This window comes from Rhea americana, unplaced genomic scaffold, assembly GCF_003343005.1.
Source record: "Rhea americana isolate MKP2758 unplaced genomic scaffold, rheAme1 scaffold_42, whole genome shotgun sequence".
Lineage (NCBI taxonomy): Eukaryota > Metazoa > Chordata > Aves > Rheiformes > Rheidae > Rhea > Rhea americana.
The window spans coordinates 5,762,471-5,781,154 of NW_028186557.1; the positions used below are offsets into that span (position 1 = coordinate 5,762,471).

General features: G+C 38.9%; 1 protein-coding gene across 1 annotated transcript in view; it reads left to right on the plus strand.

Moving 5' to 3' along the window:
• Window positions 1-18,684, plus strand: part of DDHD1 (DDHD domain containing 1) — a gene marked incomplete at its 5' end in the record, with an annotated part of 64,968 nt that overhangs the window by 16,114 nt on the left and 30,170 nt on the right. Inside the window, 3 exons of the mRNA XM_085315004.1 lie at window positions 5,046-5,147; window positions 9,344-9,472; window positions 11,385-11,532. Coding sequence (XP_085171130.1) covers window positions 5,046-5,147; window positions 9,344-9,472; window positions 11,385-11,532 — 379 coding nt within the window. The remainder of the gene's footprint in view (window positions 1-5,045; window positions 5,148-9,343; window positions 9,473-11,384; window positions 11,533-18,684) is intronic.

Sequence of the window (18,684 nt, forward strand, 5' to 3'; positions counted from 1 at the left end):
TTTTTTTTTTTTTTTTTTAAGTCTGGTCTGTGGAGCAGAAGCTGTCAAATTTGAGGTACGAAAGACTGGAGAGAGTAGTGAGAAACATATGGATCCCTGCTATTTATGAAAAGATAGAAGACAGTAAAAAAAACCTCTGAATTCAGACACCTGTGCTCTCTATGAAACTGAAGCCAAAAGAAATAAGTTATATGTGCAGTCACTTTGAAACGGCGTGCATGTTAAGCCGTGAATGACTTTAAATAGACTTTTTGTAGTAATAAGGGAGTCATGGTAAAATTATAATTAACAGTAGGTGTAAAAAGTTGTTTGGTCATTATGGTATGTCTCAGTACATCTCTGGTCAGCTGACACCCTTGATTACTGCCTACATACAGCACTGGGGAGAAGCTTGGGGACTGTAATGTCATCACTGGTGATCCAAATGTTATTATTTGGAAATGTGTTGAATTAAGTGTATAAATTCCTTAAATCCATTGTTGCTACAATTTTTTTTGTAACTAACTGCTTCACTAAATAGGATTTGATCCCATTAAGATTTATAGGTAGCTGTTATTTAAGACCAGTGGAAGTTGAAATAAACCTTTAAATATCACTGGAAGGTGAAGTGGCTATATGCAATTTTACGGTAAAGCACTGTAAGTAATGAAAAAACTAGCAATCTTATATAATTCCGCAGCAAAAGTTTAAGACCRCTGTAATGAAGACTCTTATTACTTAGACATAATTATTTTTGTTACGTGAGCATGCCAGGGTATGTTGTAAATAATGAAAAGCTAACCCCTCTTGTTGACAAGCATCTTGTTGATACTCACTAGACAAACTTGTTGATTCTCAGTCTGACCCCAGGCATGCTGCAGATGGTGGCAGTAGGCTGAAAAGCTGGAAGCCAGAAATCCTTCATTTTTACAGTAAACAGGAATTGATTTAGTTCCATCCTGTTTTGAGTCTTATTCAGCCTACAAACTTGGGGCAATATATATGCTGTAATTTAGTATCCAAGACTTAGATTACAATTGGCTTGCAGCTTCATCTTCCTCCTCCTCTTATTTCTTTGAGAACTGTTTCTGCAGACAACAGAACTGGGAGCAAGCTRCTAGCTGTTTAGCACACTTGGCTTTTGAGCAACCTGTCAGTGCGTTGCTTGCAACAGAATCACCTTACTTAGGTGTAGGCCAAGTGATACTGCTTGCTGTCTGTGTGTGGTGTGGAATGCACTTCAGGAGGATATCTTTCCCTCTACGAGCATGAGTCCTCTCTCCAATGATTTATTTTCTCAATTCTGTTCCTGGATTTAAGCATTTTAACAAGAAAATAAGTATGCTTTGTCCAGAGCATCTATTGATGATAGGTGGTGGTTGGGACCACAGGAAGTTTTAAATCCTGAAGCTAACAGAACAGCGTATGRTGATATTTAGGTGAATGACTTGTCAAATTCTACTGTCCGTCAGGCAGCATGGAGACCACCACTTCGGTGAAAGAGTTAGGAATCCCTCAGCRGGAGCAAACTGCCTATAGGAGCATTTTGGTTTTCACCCTTATAAGGTATTTAGTATCATGCCTTGCAAAATTAACTGTGTTTATGCTGTTTGATACAGCTGGCTCCTCTCGCTGTCTACTTCTTTTCAGTGGTCTGCTGAGCTGTTGGCTTCAGCAGTGGCATGACTTTCACAGCTAAATTATTTKTTATGGCAGAACAGAGAAGTGGGATAGCTTGCTTTCTTCTTGGGACTGTCTGAGCAGACCTTCAGCTTTGCAGTTTCCAGTTGACCTGGGTTTAGCTCCCAGAAAGCCATGTTTTGTTGGAGTTCATAGGCTAGATTCTCAGTTACCAGATCTCTACATGCTACTTATCATTCAARTGTCCTTGAGACTTCTGGATGTGGTTCTAAATGTGTCGGCATTTTACACTTGTGAGAAGCCGGTTACCTGGATCAGAGATTTCTGAAGTGCAGCRTGCGTACTAGATGCTGGTGATACGGCACCTGGCTCCCCAGACCACCGTACACCAGACATGTGCGCAGGCAAAGGGAGGGACTCCAAGGGCATGAGCCTCGCTCCTCATTGACTGTCAAGGGTGCTCCCTGGATGCTTAAAGCCAAGCYGCAGGAATGCTGCTGGAATACAGTGGCAAGGAAATGCTGCAAGGAYGTTGTCCGTCTCCTCCGCAGCTTGACCACGCTCCTTCACATCCCATCGCCCTGGGGTCTGCTTTGATACTGACCTAGTTCCAGACACATTTTTCAATTTTAACCGTTGGTTTTAATTGTTGATAGATACAGGAAAAGGATATTCCTTCTCTGTCTTTTAAAACAGAGTGATGAGTAGAGCTGCAGGAGAAAACCAAACTTAAGATGAGCCCTCATCAAAGGAAAAAGGGGTTGGCTGCATTTCTTTGATAGTTTTTTTGTGAAAGTGAATGTCTGCAGCCTCTGCTTGAGATAATGCAGACCACCAACATAAAATCAGCAGATTCAGGAAAGCATCTTCTAGCTTGTCATTAATTTAAACAATTTTACATCATTTTTGAGCAAAATGAGAATCATTATGTTGTCATTTTGTGGCTGTATTTAAGAGTAAAGCTTGATGCTTGTCATTCAGTCAAATCTAAAAACAGTCAAATCTTTGACACCTTAAACCCCCAAATGAGATGCTACACAGCTGTAAYGGCATGTGTGGGTTTCCAGGTTTGTGATTTGTTGTTCTGCTGTGCTGCTGATATGTGGACAGTGGGGGGGKTTTAGGCCCTCTAAATTGTTTGTCCAGTACTTGTTTTTCATCCAGGTAGCACTAGGTTTTTTTGTATATAGACTTTGCCCATCCTTCTTAAGGAAGATTTATTCTTCAGACCTAGCATACATAAATTCATATCCACATGGGCTGTAAGGTGATATTTTGAAATAAATTCCTAGGTTCAAAATTCTAACTATTTGGTATAACCTTCAACCCTTAAAATATGAAAATACCTTGGTGATTTATTTGATTACACTGAGAATGAGTTTTCTGATGTTTTTCTGCAGAAATATTAACCTTTCTTGTCCTGTATGTACCCAGTGACTCTCTATAGAATTCTACAATAAATAATATATTTAAATATTTATGGGAAAGACCTAAGTTATCACACTTGTTCTTTGGAGCTGTATTTCAGGTGAAAACATTTTGAAGGAAAAATAAAAATGGTAACATAATACATTGTTAGCAATCACTCAGCTGAAAATATACAAAATAATACAAGGTCTGAAAATGGCTTTTTATGCTTCGCAAGGCAGATGATGAGTTCAGAATTTATCTGTAATAGTCTATCAAAGCAGCAGCATTCGCTAGTTCTCCGATTTCAATAGTATCAAGGCTATTGTAAGAGAAGCAAGACCCTAAACTCAGACCACAGCAGCATCTCAAAGGGACTTAGACCAGATRTTTTCCTAACAGTTTAACCAGAATAACAGCAAAGATGTTCAGACCAGGACTTTCTTGAGGAAGGGTCACAGTAGCTCTTTCAGCGTTGATTTTTCTCTCTTGCTGTGTGTCTGGAACCCACATACCCTTGCTATGAGTTTCTGTAGCACAGGGGAGAGGTAATTTGGTAGGTTGTAAATCTGCACTTTTGCTTTCTGTGCAAGGAAGCCGGAAGCCTGTGGTAATAGTATCGAAGAGCAGGGCAGGAACAGCAAGTGCTCAGCGTGCTTCTGGGGAAGTAAAGGCAGGTAAAGGCAACCACTGTAGGCTGGTGTGAGGGCTGATCTGATGCTTCCATTCAAGACCACAGAGCAGTGGTTCAAAGGGTAGGTCATAAACTAGTCTCCGTTATAAATGTTATCTTCTAACACCTTTTAAGGTTYGCTACCTTTATTTTAAAAGTATTTGGTTAGTTAGTGTCATACGTGGTTGAATACATCTCATCTGTTGCTACGTGATTTTTCTCAGGTCTATTATTGTAATTAGGATGAAGTGAAGCTGGAAGTTGCACGTATGTGATAGTAGGCAAGGAATAGACATGATTCATTACGTTTTCACAGAAAATTTGTGAAATCTTCATCTGTGGAGATACTCAAAATTCAAATAGAAAAGGCCCTGAGTAACCTGATCTAAATCTGAAATTTGAAGCAAATGTTGATTACATGGAGGATGGTACCTGATGACCTCCATCAAGTCCTTTCAGTGTAAATTATTCAGTGGTTATTCTATGATTCTTTGATATCTGTTCAGAAATGGAGAAGAAAARTCCTGTAAGTCATAATCAGAATGAGTTTTTGAGATGCACCATTTTTGAAATTGTGTATGTTTGTTGTTTTTCTTGTTACGGATTTTCAGTGTGTGGTCAGATGCCATAATAATATTAAAAGCTGGAGTGGAGTTGATTTGTTTTGCCTTAGATTTCAGATTTTTCTCTGTTAATAAATTCTATTAAAGTAACTTTACCAGCAGTGACTRAAGTTAACATTTAGAAGGGAAAGTCATTCACAGAAGCACAGAAACACTGAGCTTGGCAGGGACCTCTCGAGAGCATCTTGTCCAGCCCTCCTCAGAGGAGGGTCAACAACAGCAAGCTGCTCATTTTATTGTGGAAGGCACCTTCCTGTGGAAGTACAAACCAGGGTTAGAGTAGGATATTTTGTCCAATCTAACTTGTTATGCTCTCGCAGTCTTTGGGGAAAATAATAGACCTRTGCTTAAAGTTAAGGAGTTTGGTTATTTAAATATTTACGGTATATATTTAAGAAGGGTTACTGTGTTCTACCCTATACAAAATAGTATGTTTATGYTTTTAAACACACTAATGCAAAGGCACTCAGTAAGACTAGTGATTACTCTGTCAATTTTCTTTTACTAACACCTTTAGCTTGCCGCATTCATGATGTCCTTACCGTTTATGAAATGGGAAAAGTTAAATTTGGCTGATGTGATCTCACGCTTTTTGCTACAAAACCGTTTTCTAAATGTATATGCTTATTCACTAAAATGTCATTTTTTTACAAAAAGTAATACTAATGAAAAAAAATCCCTTTTAAAAATTTTACTTTGAAGCTCAGTGTTTTTACTTTTAGTTCTCTACCATCTCCCTCCCTTCTCCCTCCCTTCCTTGTTCAAATGGAGAGGATATAAGGAGAATTCAGATGCTGCATGTCTTAAACGAAAACGTTCCCAAGGTACAGTAATTGTAGATTTCTTTCTTGTAGTACTCCTGGTTTAGGAAGCTTTAAATTCTAGTTTGCTTATACCAGTTAAATGTGCTAGATTTACCCGCTTCAATTTCTTGAGCTACATTCATGCCGTTTCCTTCAAAAGGGAAGGAAAAGCATCATAAATCCTAGAAAAAAGTAGAAATGCTGTGCATCATAGAGAAAAGTAGATGCTAACAGTATCATGCACTAATCCATGTTATAATTGTTTGTGACTGTCATGAAAAGCGTAAACATTGATCTCTTACACTCTTACTGTGTGGTTTGGCTTTTTCAATAAACTAAGAGCAATGTGTTTAAAATTGTGGAAGGCCTGATGTAAGATAAATTATGCTAGAGAAGGAATGGGGAGATTGAATAAAGAGTTTTACACTATGTAATGTTTTGTTTTGCACTTTTCTGGGTAATACATGCGTCATGATCTTTTAATTTTATGTTGTAAATTATTTCTACTGCAGCTTTTGTATCAGTACTGGAATGGAGTAAGACTTTGGGCATGTGATATAAGAAAGGAAGACTGTCTAGAATACATGATCAAGGCTACTGTGTTGCAGAAGCAACCTTGAATTTTACAGCAGTTCATGTTGTACAAATTCATTTCAGAAAGCGGGAGTAGATCTTAYAGGAGCCATTAATGATTGCAGAAGGCTCAGAAGTAGTTGGCCCTAATCTATCTGTGCCACTGTTAAAACCAGTAGAAATTAAACTGTTACTGACTTCAGTGACTGTGGAACTGGACTTCTGAAAACTGCATGCTCGATTTATGTTGTAAATGCAAATGATAGGTTTAGAGGTGTTTTTTTTTTTTTTTTTTTTTTCCCATATATCCTCTTAGCTCCTGGGGATATTCTGAAGTTTGAGAACTTATTTTGACATACGTAAATGTTTGCCATTTGACTTTCTTTGATTACACTTTTCTTTAATTGGATCCAAAATACAAATGCCTGCAATCAAAATGTTGAATACTAAACCTTTTCCTGCCACTTCTTAACCATGGAACTCAAGTCTGTTCAAGGTGAATAGATATCATTACAGTTCTAACAGTAAGAAGAGCCATGTGTCTTTGCTTTGTCTTTAGATAACTGTTTTTATCCTGTGTTTTCCATGTGCACAGAAAATGATGTTGTGTAATTTTGCTCAAATAATGCTCAGTTGTAGTTTTGAATGTGCTTGGATTGAAAGTTGGTGCTTATATAACAAACCATGACATTCATGAATTGAAAGATGATAAAGAACAATATAAAAATGACAGCAATGTGAAACAGCCCAATTTATTAAGAGCAATAGCTTTCCTAATGGTTTTGCATTTGTCTTGTAAATAGAAATTGCTTTAAAATCTGCAGCTGTGCCTCAAGTTTCCATACTGGAACTTTAATTATTTAAAAAATATTAATAGTGGCCAAATTATGCTCTCAACTCTGGGTATAACGTGTCAGATTTTTGTTTAGAAACTACTGCTCAATGATTTCAAAGMAGATTTAGTCAAAAATACTTGAATAGAGAAAGCAGGAAAGGATTTCAAGCAGTATGTATCCGTTCTGATTGCTAGCTCTAACTGGAATGATAGTTCCTTTCTTAGAGATGGAGATAATATCAGCTCTACCACTTCAAAGATTGCTTCCTTYAAGATTGATTTTGACTTGAGTATAGTCAGAAACGAAAGGAATCACCCCATGCTTTGGTCTTAGAAGATAGATGAAAGTATCAAGTAAAAACCAAATGCTTACCTTAAAAGGTATTTAATTTTAAATCATCAGCCCTATGAAATGTCATGTTCAAGTATCTATCCATCTGCCACTTCTGCTGGAAGCGCTCAGCTCCTCAAGTGTTCGAGGACTGGTTGTGCTGGCAGTACATATACACTGTGCACATCCCCACTTTTCCATGCATTTTATACCGTGAGCATAAAGGACGGTGCAAGCTTTCTGATCTCCAGCTATTATTCAATTATTTTGCCTCAGGATGAGTCTAATACAGATCAGCTTTTTCAAGGCTTTAGGAATACATACTTTATATTCTCTTTTTCCTTTTCTCTTTCCCTGTATTTAAACTTTTTAGAGGGATTTCAAAGCACGCATGGCTCTATAGTGTGTCCTTCAACATAAGCATTTTTGAAAAACAATGTAAGAGTATAAGTTAGGGATTTGTTCTCCACAAGTGAGAATAATTCATGCAAGGTAGGAAAAATCCATGACCTTTTGGTATATTCTTTGTGATAGAGTGAGCTAGCTTTATTCCAGGCAAATGTTTGAGGAGCACTCATCCCCAAATCACTGTTCTTCCAACCCTCGTAAGCAACTCAGTCATGGGCCCCTCTCAGCCTCTTCTGCGTGCTTTGGCCTAGAGACTGTTGTGATGGTCCCAAAGGTATTAGACTCCCATTCCTCTGCTGTCGGCTTCCCCGGGAGCGTACTGTGAGGGGTGTTTTACAGAATGCAGATGGAATAGGCCTCTATGGGTAAGGTGCTGCTAAATGATGCCTAAAGACTACAGTCGTCATGAATTTGGGGACAGGGGAGAGTGCACCGAGGTTAAAGGAAGCCGTGTGCCTGTGCCRCTAGCCTGGTTGCCCCTTTCAGTGTATCGCTGTTGGGTTGACTTTGGTGCCAGGTCTGAAAGAGGAAGTTTKGCTGGGAGTTTCCTTTCCCTCTCCAGTTCTGTACTTAGACTTCTGGTCATGGCCCCATCTCTGTTCCTACAAGGGAGTTTAGGAAAAAAACCCATTTGCTTGTTCAGTGAATACTCRCTAGATTGCTTCTTGCTCTCGCCAGTCATTAGCCTAAGCTACCGTATCTGCTCTTCGGAGTCACACTTGACTTCCTTTCCTGTTCCTTGCACTGCCAGTGTAAAACTGCAGTGTAGTTCTGTTTACTTTTTGTGAATCAGTTGTTTAGCATAATAGAGGGGTAATTCTTTCCTAATGCCCATATTTCTTAGAGGCTTGGTTTAGTTTTTAATCAATCTGTTAGGTCTGTGTGCCTTGGCAAAGAAACAAAAAAAATACTGCAGGAGAAAGGTCTCAACATTTAGCTCAGTGTTGGTCTTCTGTACTGTAACAGAGTTAAAATCAGAAATCATGATGGCTCAGGCTTTGCCAGAGTGTATTTAGAAGAGCATAAAAAATTAATTTGAGTGGCCTTAAGTAGGGGAYGAGCTAAATTTTCACTTTTTATGAAGAAAAAAAAAAAAGCCTTTTCTGTGACTGCAGGCTTTTTAGCATGGCTTACAGACACAGTTAACTAACACATTTGTCATAGGACTACTGCTGCTAATTTTCAGCTCTCCTAAATGTTACATGTCTCATGTTAGATGAGGCTAAAGCAGCAGATTTCCAAATCTGGGTGAAATCCAAATTACTAGTCAGTACAGCTGCAATATTGTTTTGCTCACGCAAGTCCCAAGCTTAAATGAGAGATTCTGACTTCCCTTTATGAAGTATCTGCTGTGCTTAATCCTGACAGTCGAGCRATGTGTCATGAGTTTGGTCCGAGAGTTCAGCCAGTTCCAATCTGGAAAATACACTAGCTGCACAAAGACACTAGAGCTCTTAGTGGCTTTTGAAAGACCTAGATTCTGCTCTGTGCCAGAAATTACTCATTCAGAGGCTTTTTCACTGAACTGCATTTCCAACTCCTAGACATTTCTGAGAGGATAAAAGATGCAATGGAGCCTTCTAGTACTAGAGCTTTGAAAGCATCCGTTTGTGTTACTGCGGTGCCCTGTAGCTGCAGTCAAAGTGGGGATCTCGCTGTACAGATACAGGAGGAAGAAAATAGGAATGCAATTGCTCTTGCTAGCAAGAACGCACATGACAGCCACCTGGTCTTCACGGCAACCCGCAGTATTTCGGATGGATTGCCCTGCCCTCTCTGTATTTTGTTTTCAACTAAGAGTATGTTTTGGAAGGTTCCTAACCCAAAAAAGGAATGAGGGTGGGAGGAAAGTGATGGGAGRTGTCCTCAGAGGTGGCCTCCATGTTGCTGCTTGTCCTGGTCAGATTAATCCTAAATGTAAAATACCTTCAAGGTAAGAAGTAATACAGATTTGGGTATAATAGAGCTCTAGATTTTACTCTGTGTGTGAATTTCCCTTTTCTCTCTCTCTCTGAAGAGGCTTTTTTCCTCTTACCCATCTAAATTAAATGTTGTTCCTTTTTGCTGCAGCTATTCATAGTCTAAAGTTGAGTCGCAACCATGTGGACTGGCACAGTGTGGATGAAGTGTATCTTTACAGTGATGCAACAACATCTAAAATTGCAAGAACTGTTACACAAAAGTTGGGGTTTTCCAAAGGTAATATTCATCAGAGTTTGTTTAAAAAATGTAAATACCAATATTTCAAGTTTTTTGCTTTAACACTAGGAAGAGAAGCTAAATTTGAAGTTCTGATATGTGCTTAGCCTATTTTTTTGTCATTGCAGTGTTGCAGAAGATTATGTGCTTTAGGTTGTTGTACATGCTTATAATTAGACAAGAATAGCTATGACATATTTTCATTACTTTTATTATTATTGTGGATGCAGCAGTTAGATAACAAGTGTATTAAAATATTACAGTTGCAAAGTCTAGTAACTATAATATAAAAATTATGATTCCCTTTGCAAATATAACTTTACCCCTGTGTACTGCATACTGTGATGCATTCCTCAAATACATGATCATACCTTCCCCTGTCACCAGCTCCTGCTTTTAACTGTTCATATAATAGACCTATGAACTAAGAAGAGAGGTGAAACTGTTTTAATAGGAAGCCTTCTCATTTTATCTCAAAGCTACCAGTTATAAAGTTAGGGAGGCTAAACTGGGGGAGAGGCAGTCTCTCTCATGGGAAAGGTGGATTGATACCCACCAAGAAATCTGGAACTTGTCCTCTCTTTTGTGGCGTTTCTACGCTGCTGGACAATTGCATAAACAAGAACCTATGCAACTGCCTGCTGTTTTGTTCTGTGTTGGCTGAATGGATGAGRTCAGGTAATAGGTTTTGCTTTAACTTCCATGCCTCTGTTCTGTAATTAATGCCCTCTTACCCCTCCAGATTGATGGGTGGATACTTAATTAATATTTTCCAAGAATTAATATTATCCAATACTATTGCACAAGATTCCAGAAGAAATGAAGTACTCTGCATCCAGAACATGATTTGGACAGTGTACAATAATCTATTTTAAAAAATCTGGAGGGAGATGTATCAGATAGCAGCCCACTTGATAAGCCAAGTCTGTCGTTTGCAAAAACTGCCATGTGATCRTGTGGTTACAGGCATCATCCTAATGCCCAAGTGGACCAGGGCAGGAGTAAATGTTGTAAAAGTGACCTTAACTCTGCAGTTTTGAAGTGTTCTGCAAGTCTCATATGATGTTGGCATTTTTATTGTGTTTCTGTCCTCCTTRAAAACAAAACAAGTTATTTGTTTCAATTTTTATCATGGAGAATGATGCTGGCTTCTGAAGAGGTTTCTGGATTCATTTTTTTCCCAGTTGCACAGCTAGCACTTGTACAAAACTGTTACCTTCTTATATTGGTCTGTCACTAGAGGGGGATGGAGACACGCTTTGCTGGTGGGTTTCACAAGCCAGCTGCGGGGCAGTGAGACAGTACTTGTATTTGCCTTGGGTAATTGATTTTTGGTTTGGCTGCTGAACAGGAGAATGAGTGGAGAAACCTGGCGCTGGATCTACTTAAAATAAAATGTCATTTTTTCCTGTAAAAGTGAAAAATTGTAAAGCTTTTCAACCAGCTGTCTTAATGGATTCAGAGAGAGAATGCCAATGCTTAGCAATTTTTTGATAAGACCACTTCAGTAATCACTTCATGCTGTAGGAGAAAGGTAGAGATGTAAGGATGTTTAGAGGCACACTGAAGAAAAGTAATTCATAGCACTGTAAAAGCAAATGGACAACTAATCAACTGTTTTCTAAAAAATTGTTTTTTCAAAACATCTATAAAATTAGTCATCTTTACAGTGGAAATGCTCTATCAATAAATTGGCCAATACAATTAGTATCACCTATTAAATAGGTTGCTCAAATATCTCAAGAGTTTAAAATTGCAGACACTTAAAAATACATGCTATTTCTTTATGTGTAATCTTATTTTCAAAATACTTCAGTGCATTGATCTAAGACAAATTAAAGTTCTGTCAGCATATGTAAGAGCATCACACTTCATAGGATGTAACTGATCCAGGATAATGTTTTTCCTGCAGCGTCAAGTAGCGGGACAAGGCTACATAGAGGCTATGTAGAAGAAGCTACGTTAGAAGACAAGCCACCACAAACTAGTCACATTGTGTTTGTTGTGCATGGTATTGGGCAGAAAATGGACCAAGGAAGGATCATCAAAAATACAGCTATGTGAGTGCTTCATAATATTTGCAGTAGCAGTTCTAGCCTGGATATAAGGCTGACATTATAAATGACAGCAGACCCTTCAGTTTAAGCTTGCTTTCTTTCTTTCCCCTCTCCACCCTCCCCAAGTCATTAGTCTTTTTATTGTGGGTGTACACTACTTTCTGTGTTAATTTGAATATACAGACCTAGTGAGGGCAGCTGCAAGCCAGAAGAGCAAAGATGTATTCTGTTTTCATGGCCAATATTTCTGACTTTTAGGGAACTGGTCAGTGAATTTATAGCACCTTTGGTTAGTGACTTTGAATGGGGACAGATCTGCATTTGGTCCAAATCCAGGGGAATCTCCACTGTTCCTGCTGGATGTCAGTGGACAAGTGAAGGGCATCCTTATAAGAGGGGGAGAATGAGGAGCTGGGTGAATGTTGACAGTCTTAACAGTACAGAGTTATTTAATGCAGTTGAAAGCTATTGCTGTAAATCTACTCACTGGCTTCCCTGCACAGATGACTGATAAAATGTAAAACACAATTAAAAGCTTACTAAATCTTTCCATTGAATGTCTTTTGTGAAGATTGGTTTGCAAATGGTTTTTGATTTGAGATCAGTGCTAACTCAGAAGGCCACTCAAGGTGCTGGTGAGAATAGAAACTCCGGAGCTATTGTGAATCTTGTCCCAGAAAATATTTCTGTTGAACATTAGAAGAAAATCAGTCTTAATGACTGGGGGGTGAGGTGGTGTTAATGAATGCTTCATTAGCTGAAAGAAGAGACTAAAAATGTGTTAATTGCATGTGTGTATTGTGCAGATGGTGCGACCTGTGTCACGAATAGTTCCACTGCCTTTTTGCATTGAAKTCAACAGAAATAGTAACATAACTGGTGATCCTTATGAAAGTATTTGTAGAGCTGGATTGCTGATTTCATAAGGGCTTTGCGAACCTCTCTTTTTAAATGCAGAATGGCAGCGTAGGTCAGTGCTTGTGTCGGTGACAGGTCCCGTAGCCGTGGTGTGTACCATCGTGTCAGCAGGCTCTTGTGTTCACTTAGCTCGTTGTTCCACTCCAGTGTTCTGTGGTATGAGAACATACCAGAGTAGACCTCTTTGAGATGACAAATGGTACAGTGGTGAAATAAAGTAACAACCTGCTACTCCCTACTCTACTTGTTCTAGCACTTCACTGCTCTTCTGTTTGCAGTTTTTCAGAGCAGACAAGCAAAAGCAAAGAGAAGGAGATTTTATAGCCCTTGAAGAAAAACTGGAACTAGTTACCAAAATACATGTAAAAATTTAGATTTTTGTAGGAGAAATATCAATGATACTGCATGTGCAAATGGCCTACATTATGAGTTGCTATTTTTTAACAGCTACCAGATATAAAACTCCCGCCTTGCAGTCATTAAGATTCTCTGCTTTGTCTTTCTCCCTACCCTGTTTGCATTGAAAATTTGCATAGGCTTTTTTGGAGTGGATTAATCTCAGCTCAGGATGCAGGTATCCATTCCTTAAGAAGTCCCACTTTAACTGGCAGTCCAAGATGTGAAATTCCTTTTAGCGAAAAGGAAAACAAGACTTCTGTGCTTCAGTATATCTTATTCTAGTCTTAGATGCCTTCAAGAGATATCAGACCAGTATTACATATTAGCATAAATGCTAATTATTGGCATGAATTCTGTACAAAATCTGCAAATGAAATTATCTTAGATTGAAATCCCTTTCTCTTTAGTAGCTTGAAGCTTATCAATGTGGAGGATCCCATCTGCTCTAGGAAGAGATTTTAGAAGAAATGTCTGCTAGGCAAGCACAGTGGCAGTTTTCACAAGCTGTATTCACAGCACCGTGCAACGCTTTCTGTTAGCGCTTTCATCAATGCGTCTGTGTGTGTGTGCGCTTGTGTGTTGCACATACGTGCGGTGGAGGGAGCGGGTGGGTTGCATTCTTTGCATTAGAGACACAAGAAGTCAAATTGTGCCATTTGAAAAAGGATAAGATGGGTAAGCAAAAATATTTTTGGACCCTTCATGCTTTAAAGTAGAAGTTAAGTTCAGTAGTGTTTCCTTTTAAATGCATGTACTTTAGTAGGAAATCTGTGCCCCATGGCACCTGCGAGGACCAGTTCCTCTATAGAGCACCACCAGTCCTCTCTGAAATTTGAAACGTGGATGGGGGGAGAAGACAGACAAGAAATGTCACAGAAGGGAATGTGTAGGTCAACTGCCAGACACAAAACCATGAGGACACTCATGGTGTCTCTCCTTCTAGCCCTACAGAAGATCTTCAAGATCTTCAAGATCTTAATTTAGCCTCATCCTGTATAGTTTACTATTCATTGGGTTGCTCCTTCATAGGTAGGAGAGGAAAGTCACTCTGGTATCCTTGATAACAAAATAGGAAGTAGTTTCTAGAACCTGCTGTAAAACTTATCCCCACGGTGTAGTGTGTTGAAAGGAGAGATAAGCTCCACAGCACCTTAGTTTGGGGGTGGGAGGTTGTTTGTTTGTTTGTTTGTTTTTGGTATGGTGCTTGGAGGTCTATGGGACCTATGGAAGGAAATGCTTGCTTAGATGCCTTACCTTTCTCCCTTCACCAAAACACCCTCGTGCACATATTGCCTTTGCTATGTGCACATATTGCTGCTTCTCTTTGAGCCCAATCTAACTTCATATAAAGCTTTTGTATTTATTTCAACCTCTGTGTGATCTACACTTAAATTCATACCACAGAACTGTAGCCTCACTTGAACAAGTGGTCTTAAAAGAAGGAAAAAAAGAAAGTGTGTGCAGAAAGGCAGCTTATAACCCTGACACAGAGCACTGTCCGCTGCTCAGGCCAAGCGAGAGAGACTACCAGAGCTCATTCGATATGCTCGGTCTGCAGGTTACTGCTTCTAGAAGAAATTGTTTTGACTCACATGATGCATCTGCATCATTAGCCAGATACTGTTGGGTACAAAAGGTGAAAACAGAACTCTCCATCCAGGGTAATTTAAAATTTTATGTGTTAATTTCATTAAGAAATGGAGTTTGATTTAATCATTAATGTGGTGAGATACTGTGGTTGCAGGGTGGCCTGTAAGTAGGTAAACAGAAAAGATGCATTTATTGATGTTTGAATGAACAGATCTTTGGAAGACGTGACATGATTTTGTTTCTCCCCAGTATATTTAAACACATTTATTATCTAAATGTAGCATGGCAGCTGGTACAACAAGCTGCTCCTGTCAACGCTGACATTAACTGCAGAACTAATCTATGAAGAGGCAGTACCTCCTGCAAGCTAGCACAATGGTTCAGCTGACCTAACATGGACAGGATAGAGCACTATGACCTATTTTGGTAGCCTAAGAGATATTGTTTATGGAATGATATGCTATATTTACGTGCGATACAAACTAAGATGCTATGGCATTACCAAATTTCTGATAAGGTACTGTGCTGACTTAATCGTTTTTTGAATATCCTTTTGATTTTGCTGTACATGTTCTTGTACTGTGTTAGAATATTTTTTCACTGAAGCCTGATCTCTTGTTGCAGTTGTGGTTCTAAATTATGCTGGGGCCATGGTTCATAGGCATAGTAAATACAACTTAGGAATGTTACTATCCATGTTGCCAATTTCCCTTTTAAAAAAAAAATCATATTTTTTACCCTAGGCTGACATTGTCAATTTTACTAACTTCTGTACTTAAAAATTGAATTGAGTTACTATTCTGTGTATTTTCATAATAACCCTAATGTTATGACACTTCTTGGCTGTTCTTATTCCAGAGCTGGCAGCTGTCACCTCTGAATCTCCAGTTTTGATTTGAGAATTGTGTTTGCCTTTGCTGCTGCATGTAGCACAAAAACTGCTATCCACACAAGCACATCTTCTTGACATTCCATAATCACCACGTGCATGTTCATTGCAAGCCCCATTAGAAAGCATTTTAATTGTGGATTGTCATTATAATAATTATATCAGAATAGCTATTTTGGTAAATTTCCATCTGTATGCAAGCGGTTACAGCGTTCAGAGGCCTCTCAGTGCAGTAAATACGTGCTATTGGAATCTTAAATCAAGATTTCCATTAATTTTCTTTCCTCCTCTAATTTTCGACTCTTTAGATAGTTGTTTTGCTTATTTTCCATTTAAATGCTTATGTTGCATTAAGTGCATATTAAGTGCTGGTTTTCCATTCTTCAGTGCTGGTAGTAATGGCCTGTTCTTCTGACGTGAGATAACCAAATAGTAAAAATTGTTCTAACGCATTCAACTTGAGCTTAACTTACAAGATAAATGAGAAATTCAACCTGATGGGTAGAAGTGATAGTTTACTAGAGTAAAGCCTCTTGACAAAATCTTTTAGTTAATTCCACTTATAATCACAGTACAGGATATTTGTTTTTCCTTGCAGAGCATTAAACATGCTCGTAAGAGTTTTTGTGTACATTCGTTAAATATCTAACACGCTATCGCAGACTGGACCAAAGACAGACTAGGCTGTTCAGGGCAAGCCTCTACTGGCTTGTCTCCAGCATCCTGTAACACRTAACCAAGAAGCTTGGGTTCGTTCGGTCATGCAGAGTCCTGTTATCCTTGAAAAGGATGAGGCGTGAATCATGTAGTTATGTTTATTTTGGTTGCCACTGAGAATTGTCACCTTCCTTCTGTAGCAGAACAAGTCCACGTGCGTCCCAGTGCGAGGCACTTGATACGTTCTGGGTGGAGAGCRTGGCCTCAAAGGAGTCCCTGAAGAATACTAGCAGAGGACGACTCGTGTTCTGCAGTTGCCCTTTGAAACCTGCCATGAGTAAGGCTTGAGTCTGAATTTCTGAGATGCAGCTAAGCTTTTATTTCCACTAGCTTGAGCAGAGCTTAAGTTTTGTTGCTCATGCCTGCTACTCTCACGTTGACTTACCAAATTTAGCTCAAGCCAGCCCTGAGTTTTCTCAATAACTTGTGCTTTATTTCCTCAAGGAGTGAGCAAGTGCTGCACTCTGTGAGAGAGATCGAGAGGTGAAACCAGTCTGGGAGCACTTTTGAGTGTAATTTACCATGYGTTTGACTGAAACGCAGGAGATAGATCTGTGCAGCTGTGCAGGCAGTAAGGAGTAACAGCATTAGTTTGTTTTGCAAGGACTGCTGATTCCAGCAGCGCTTTTGGCCCATGTGGCCTTGGGAAAGTCCGAAAATGTGGCTGCAGCAGCAGCTAAGAGTTTCRTCTGTGGACCGAACGCCGAGGTGTGACCTCCCACAAGCTGTGACTAGCTAAATTAAGCCCTGAGTTTGTCTCCCGTGAGGACATTTGTATCTACAAAGCCCTCACTTGGACCCTCAGAGAGCTTCAGTCCAGCCTCCTACTGCACTTGGACTGGTATTTCTGATCATCTCGTAGTGTGGCTTTCTGGGAGAGTAAATGTTTAAGTGCTCATTAAATAAACAGCTTTTTAGTGAAGATTTTGTGAAAAGGGCGGTTTTATAAGATTATTTCCACCTCTTTACTGGAGTTAGTTTCTGCGACAGAACAAAAGTTTTGTGGATAAATGAGAAAGGTTGCATCTTTTTATGCAGTTTGCCSGGTGTTCACAAATAGCCAGGATGTTGGGATCTAATTGTTATTCGACTTGTAAAAATGAGTCTATTAATTTAGAGCGTGATTTTCTTCACCTTGAGGAGATAAAATTCTCAAAGAACATTTTGTTCCTAGTCTGTGTTTTGTGTAAGGCTATTCAGCTCATTGCCTGATCTCTCCTGGAAAGTTGGCTGATGTCTTCTTTTTTTTTTTTTTTTAATTCAAGACCATTCACTTATGTTCTCTTGGCTGTGAGTTATTTCAGACTGAAGAGAGTCTGCAAAGATGACTCATGAATAAAAGGGTAGTATCTTCCAGCCTTCAGACAGTTTTTATTGTTACCTGTTGTCAAAGTGATTTCATAAACTTTCTGAATTGACTGAAGCTAATTTGTTCTTAGCTGTCTGGTTTTTGATATAATGTTTGTGAATGCTRCACAAGAGTAAACTTAGCAGCATCAGATTAAAATTATCACTGTGACTTTTTTTAAATATAGTAATATTTCTCTGGAATATATCTGCTCAAGAAAGCAKGCACACCTGAGAAAATAAGATATTATTAATTCATTACTGTAGGCAGAGGAAGGCAGCAAAACACATTTTAATTATGGTGAGTCTCAAAGTATCTATTTTTAGATCATTAATTTTTGCATGTAAAATAGCAGAATTTCAAAATACTTTAAGGTATGCGTTACATCTGTTTTTTGAATGATTTTTCTAAGAAAAATCATGAATTTTAATTATTACCATRCAGTTTGATGTATAGATTTATATAATTGTTATTTCGGGGTCAAGATTCCAGCATCCATTTGTATTTGAAAGGAGAAGAATTTCTTSTCTGTTTAAATGGGAATTTATAGCTTTAATTGGTATTAATTTAGCAAGTGACTAGAGATTTGCCAKCTAACGAACTAGCTCAAAATATTTAACTTGGGTTAAAAAAAGAAAAAGCAGCAACAGATGACTTAATAGCAGAACAGATGTGCACGTAGCCAGCAGGTACACGTTCTGGGGTTGTGCCTGTGAACGTAGCCACGCTACCTGGCAATTACAGCATTATTTTGGTCAAAATTTGAAATATAAAATCATTGATCAAAATCAGTGGAAGATGCTGTATAGTGACATCCCATTGTAAATGAGATGTGTTGGGCTGGGAATTGTTCTGCTAGTCTGTTTTAATGCCTCCGTATTTCTGTGGTCAGGAGATACGTGTGGCACTGCTGCTATAAAATAACGTGGCTAAAGAATAATTCCACCTCCTCCTGACAATATTTGGTCTAGTAACACTGACCTGGATAGCATAAGAAAGTTTAGGGAAAGGCAAACAAAATTACAATTTTTAGTAACTACCTAGATTGCAATCTGCCTTGCAAAGCTTCCATCAGTGGTTTGTAGTATTAACCAGTTCATAAGGTTAACATGCAATGCTTTAGTGAGATGCTAACGCTTTTGAGCTGGAGAAAACCCTCTAGAAAACAGCTCCAGGGATCRTTCAGGTCCCTGACTGCAGGTTCTGGTTTGTCTGCCTTGTGCTTGACAGCGACTTATGCCATCTTGGAACCCTCCAAGGTTTTTGGGGTGAATTACCAAGCAACTGTGCATCT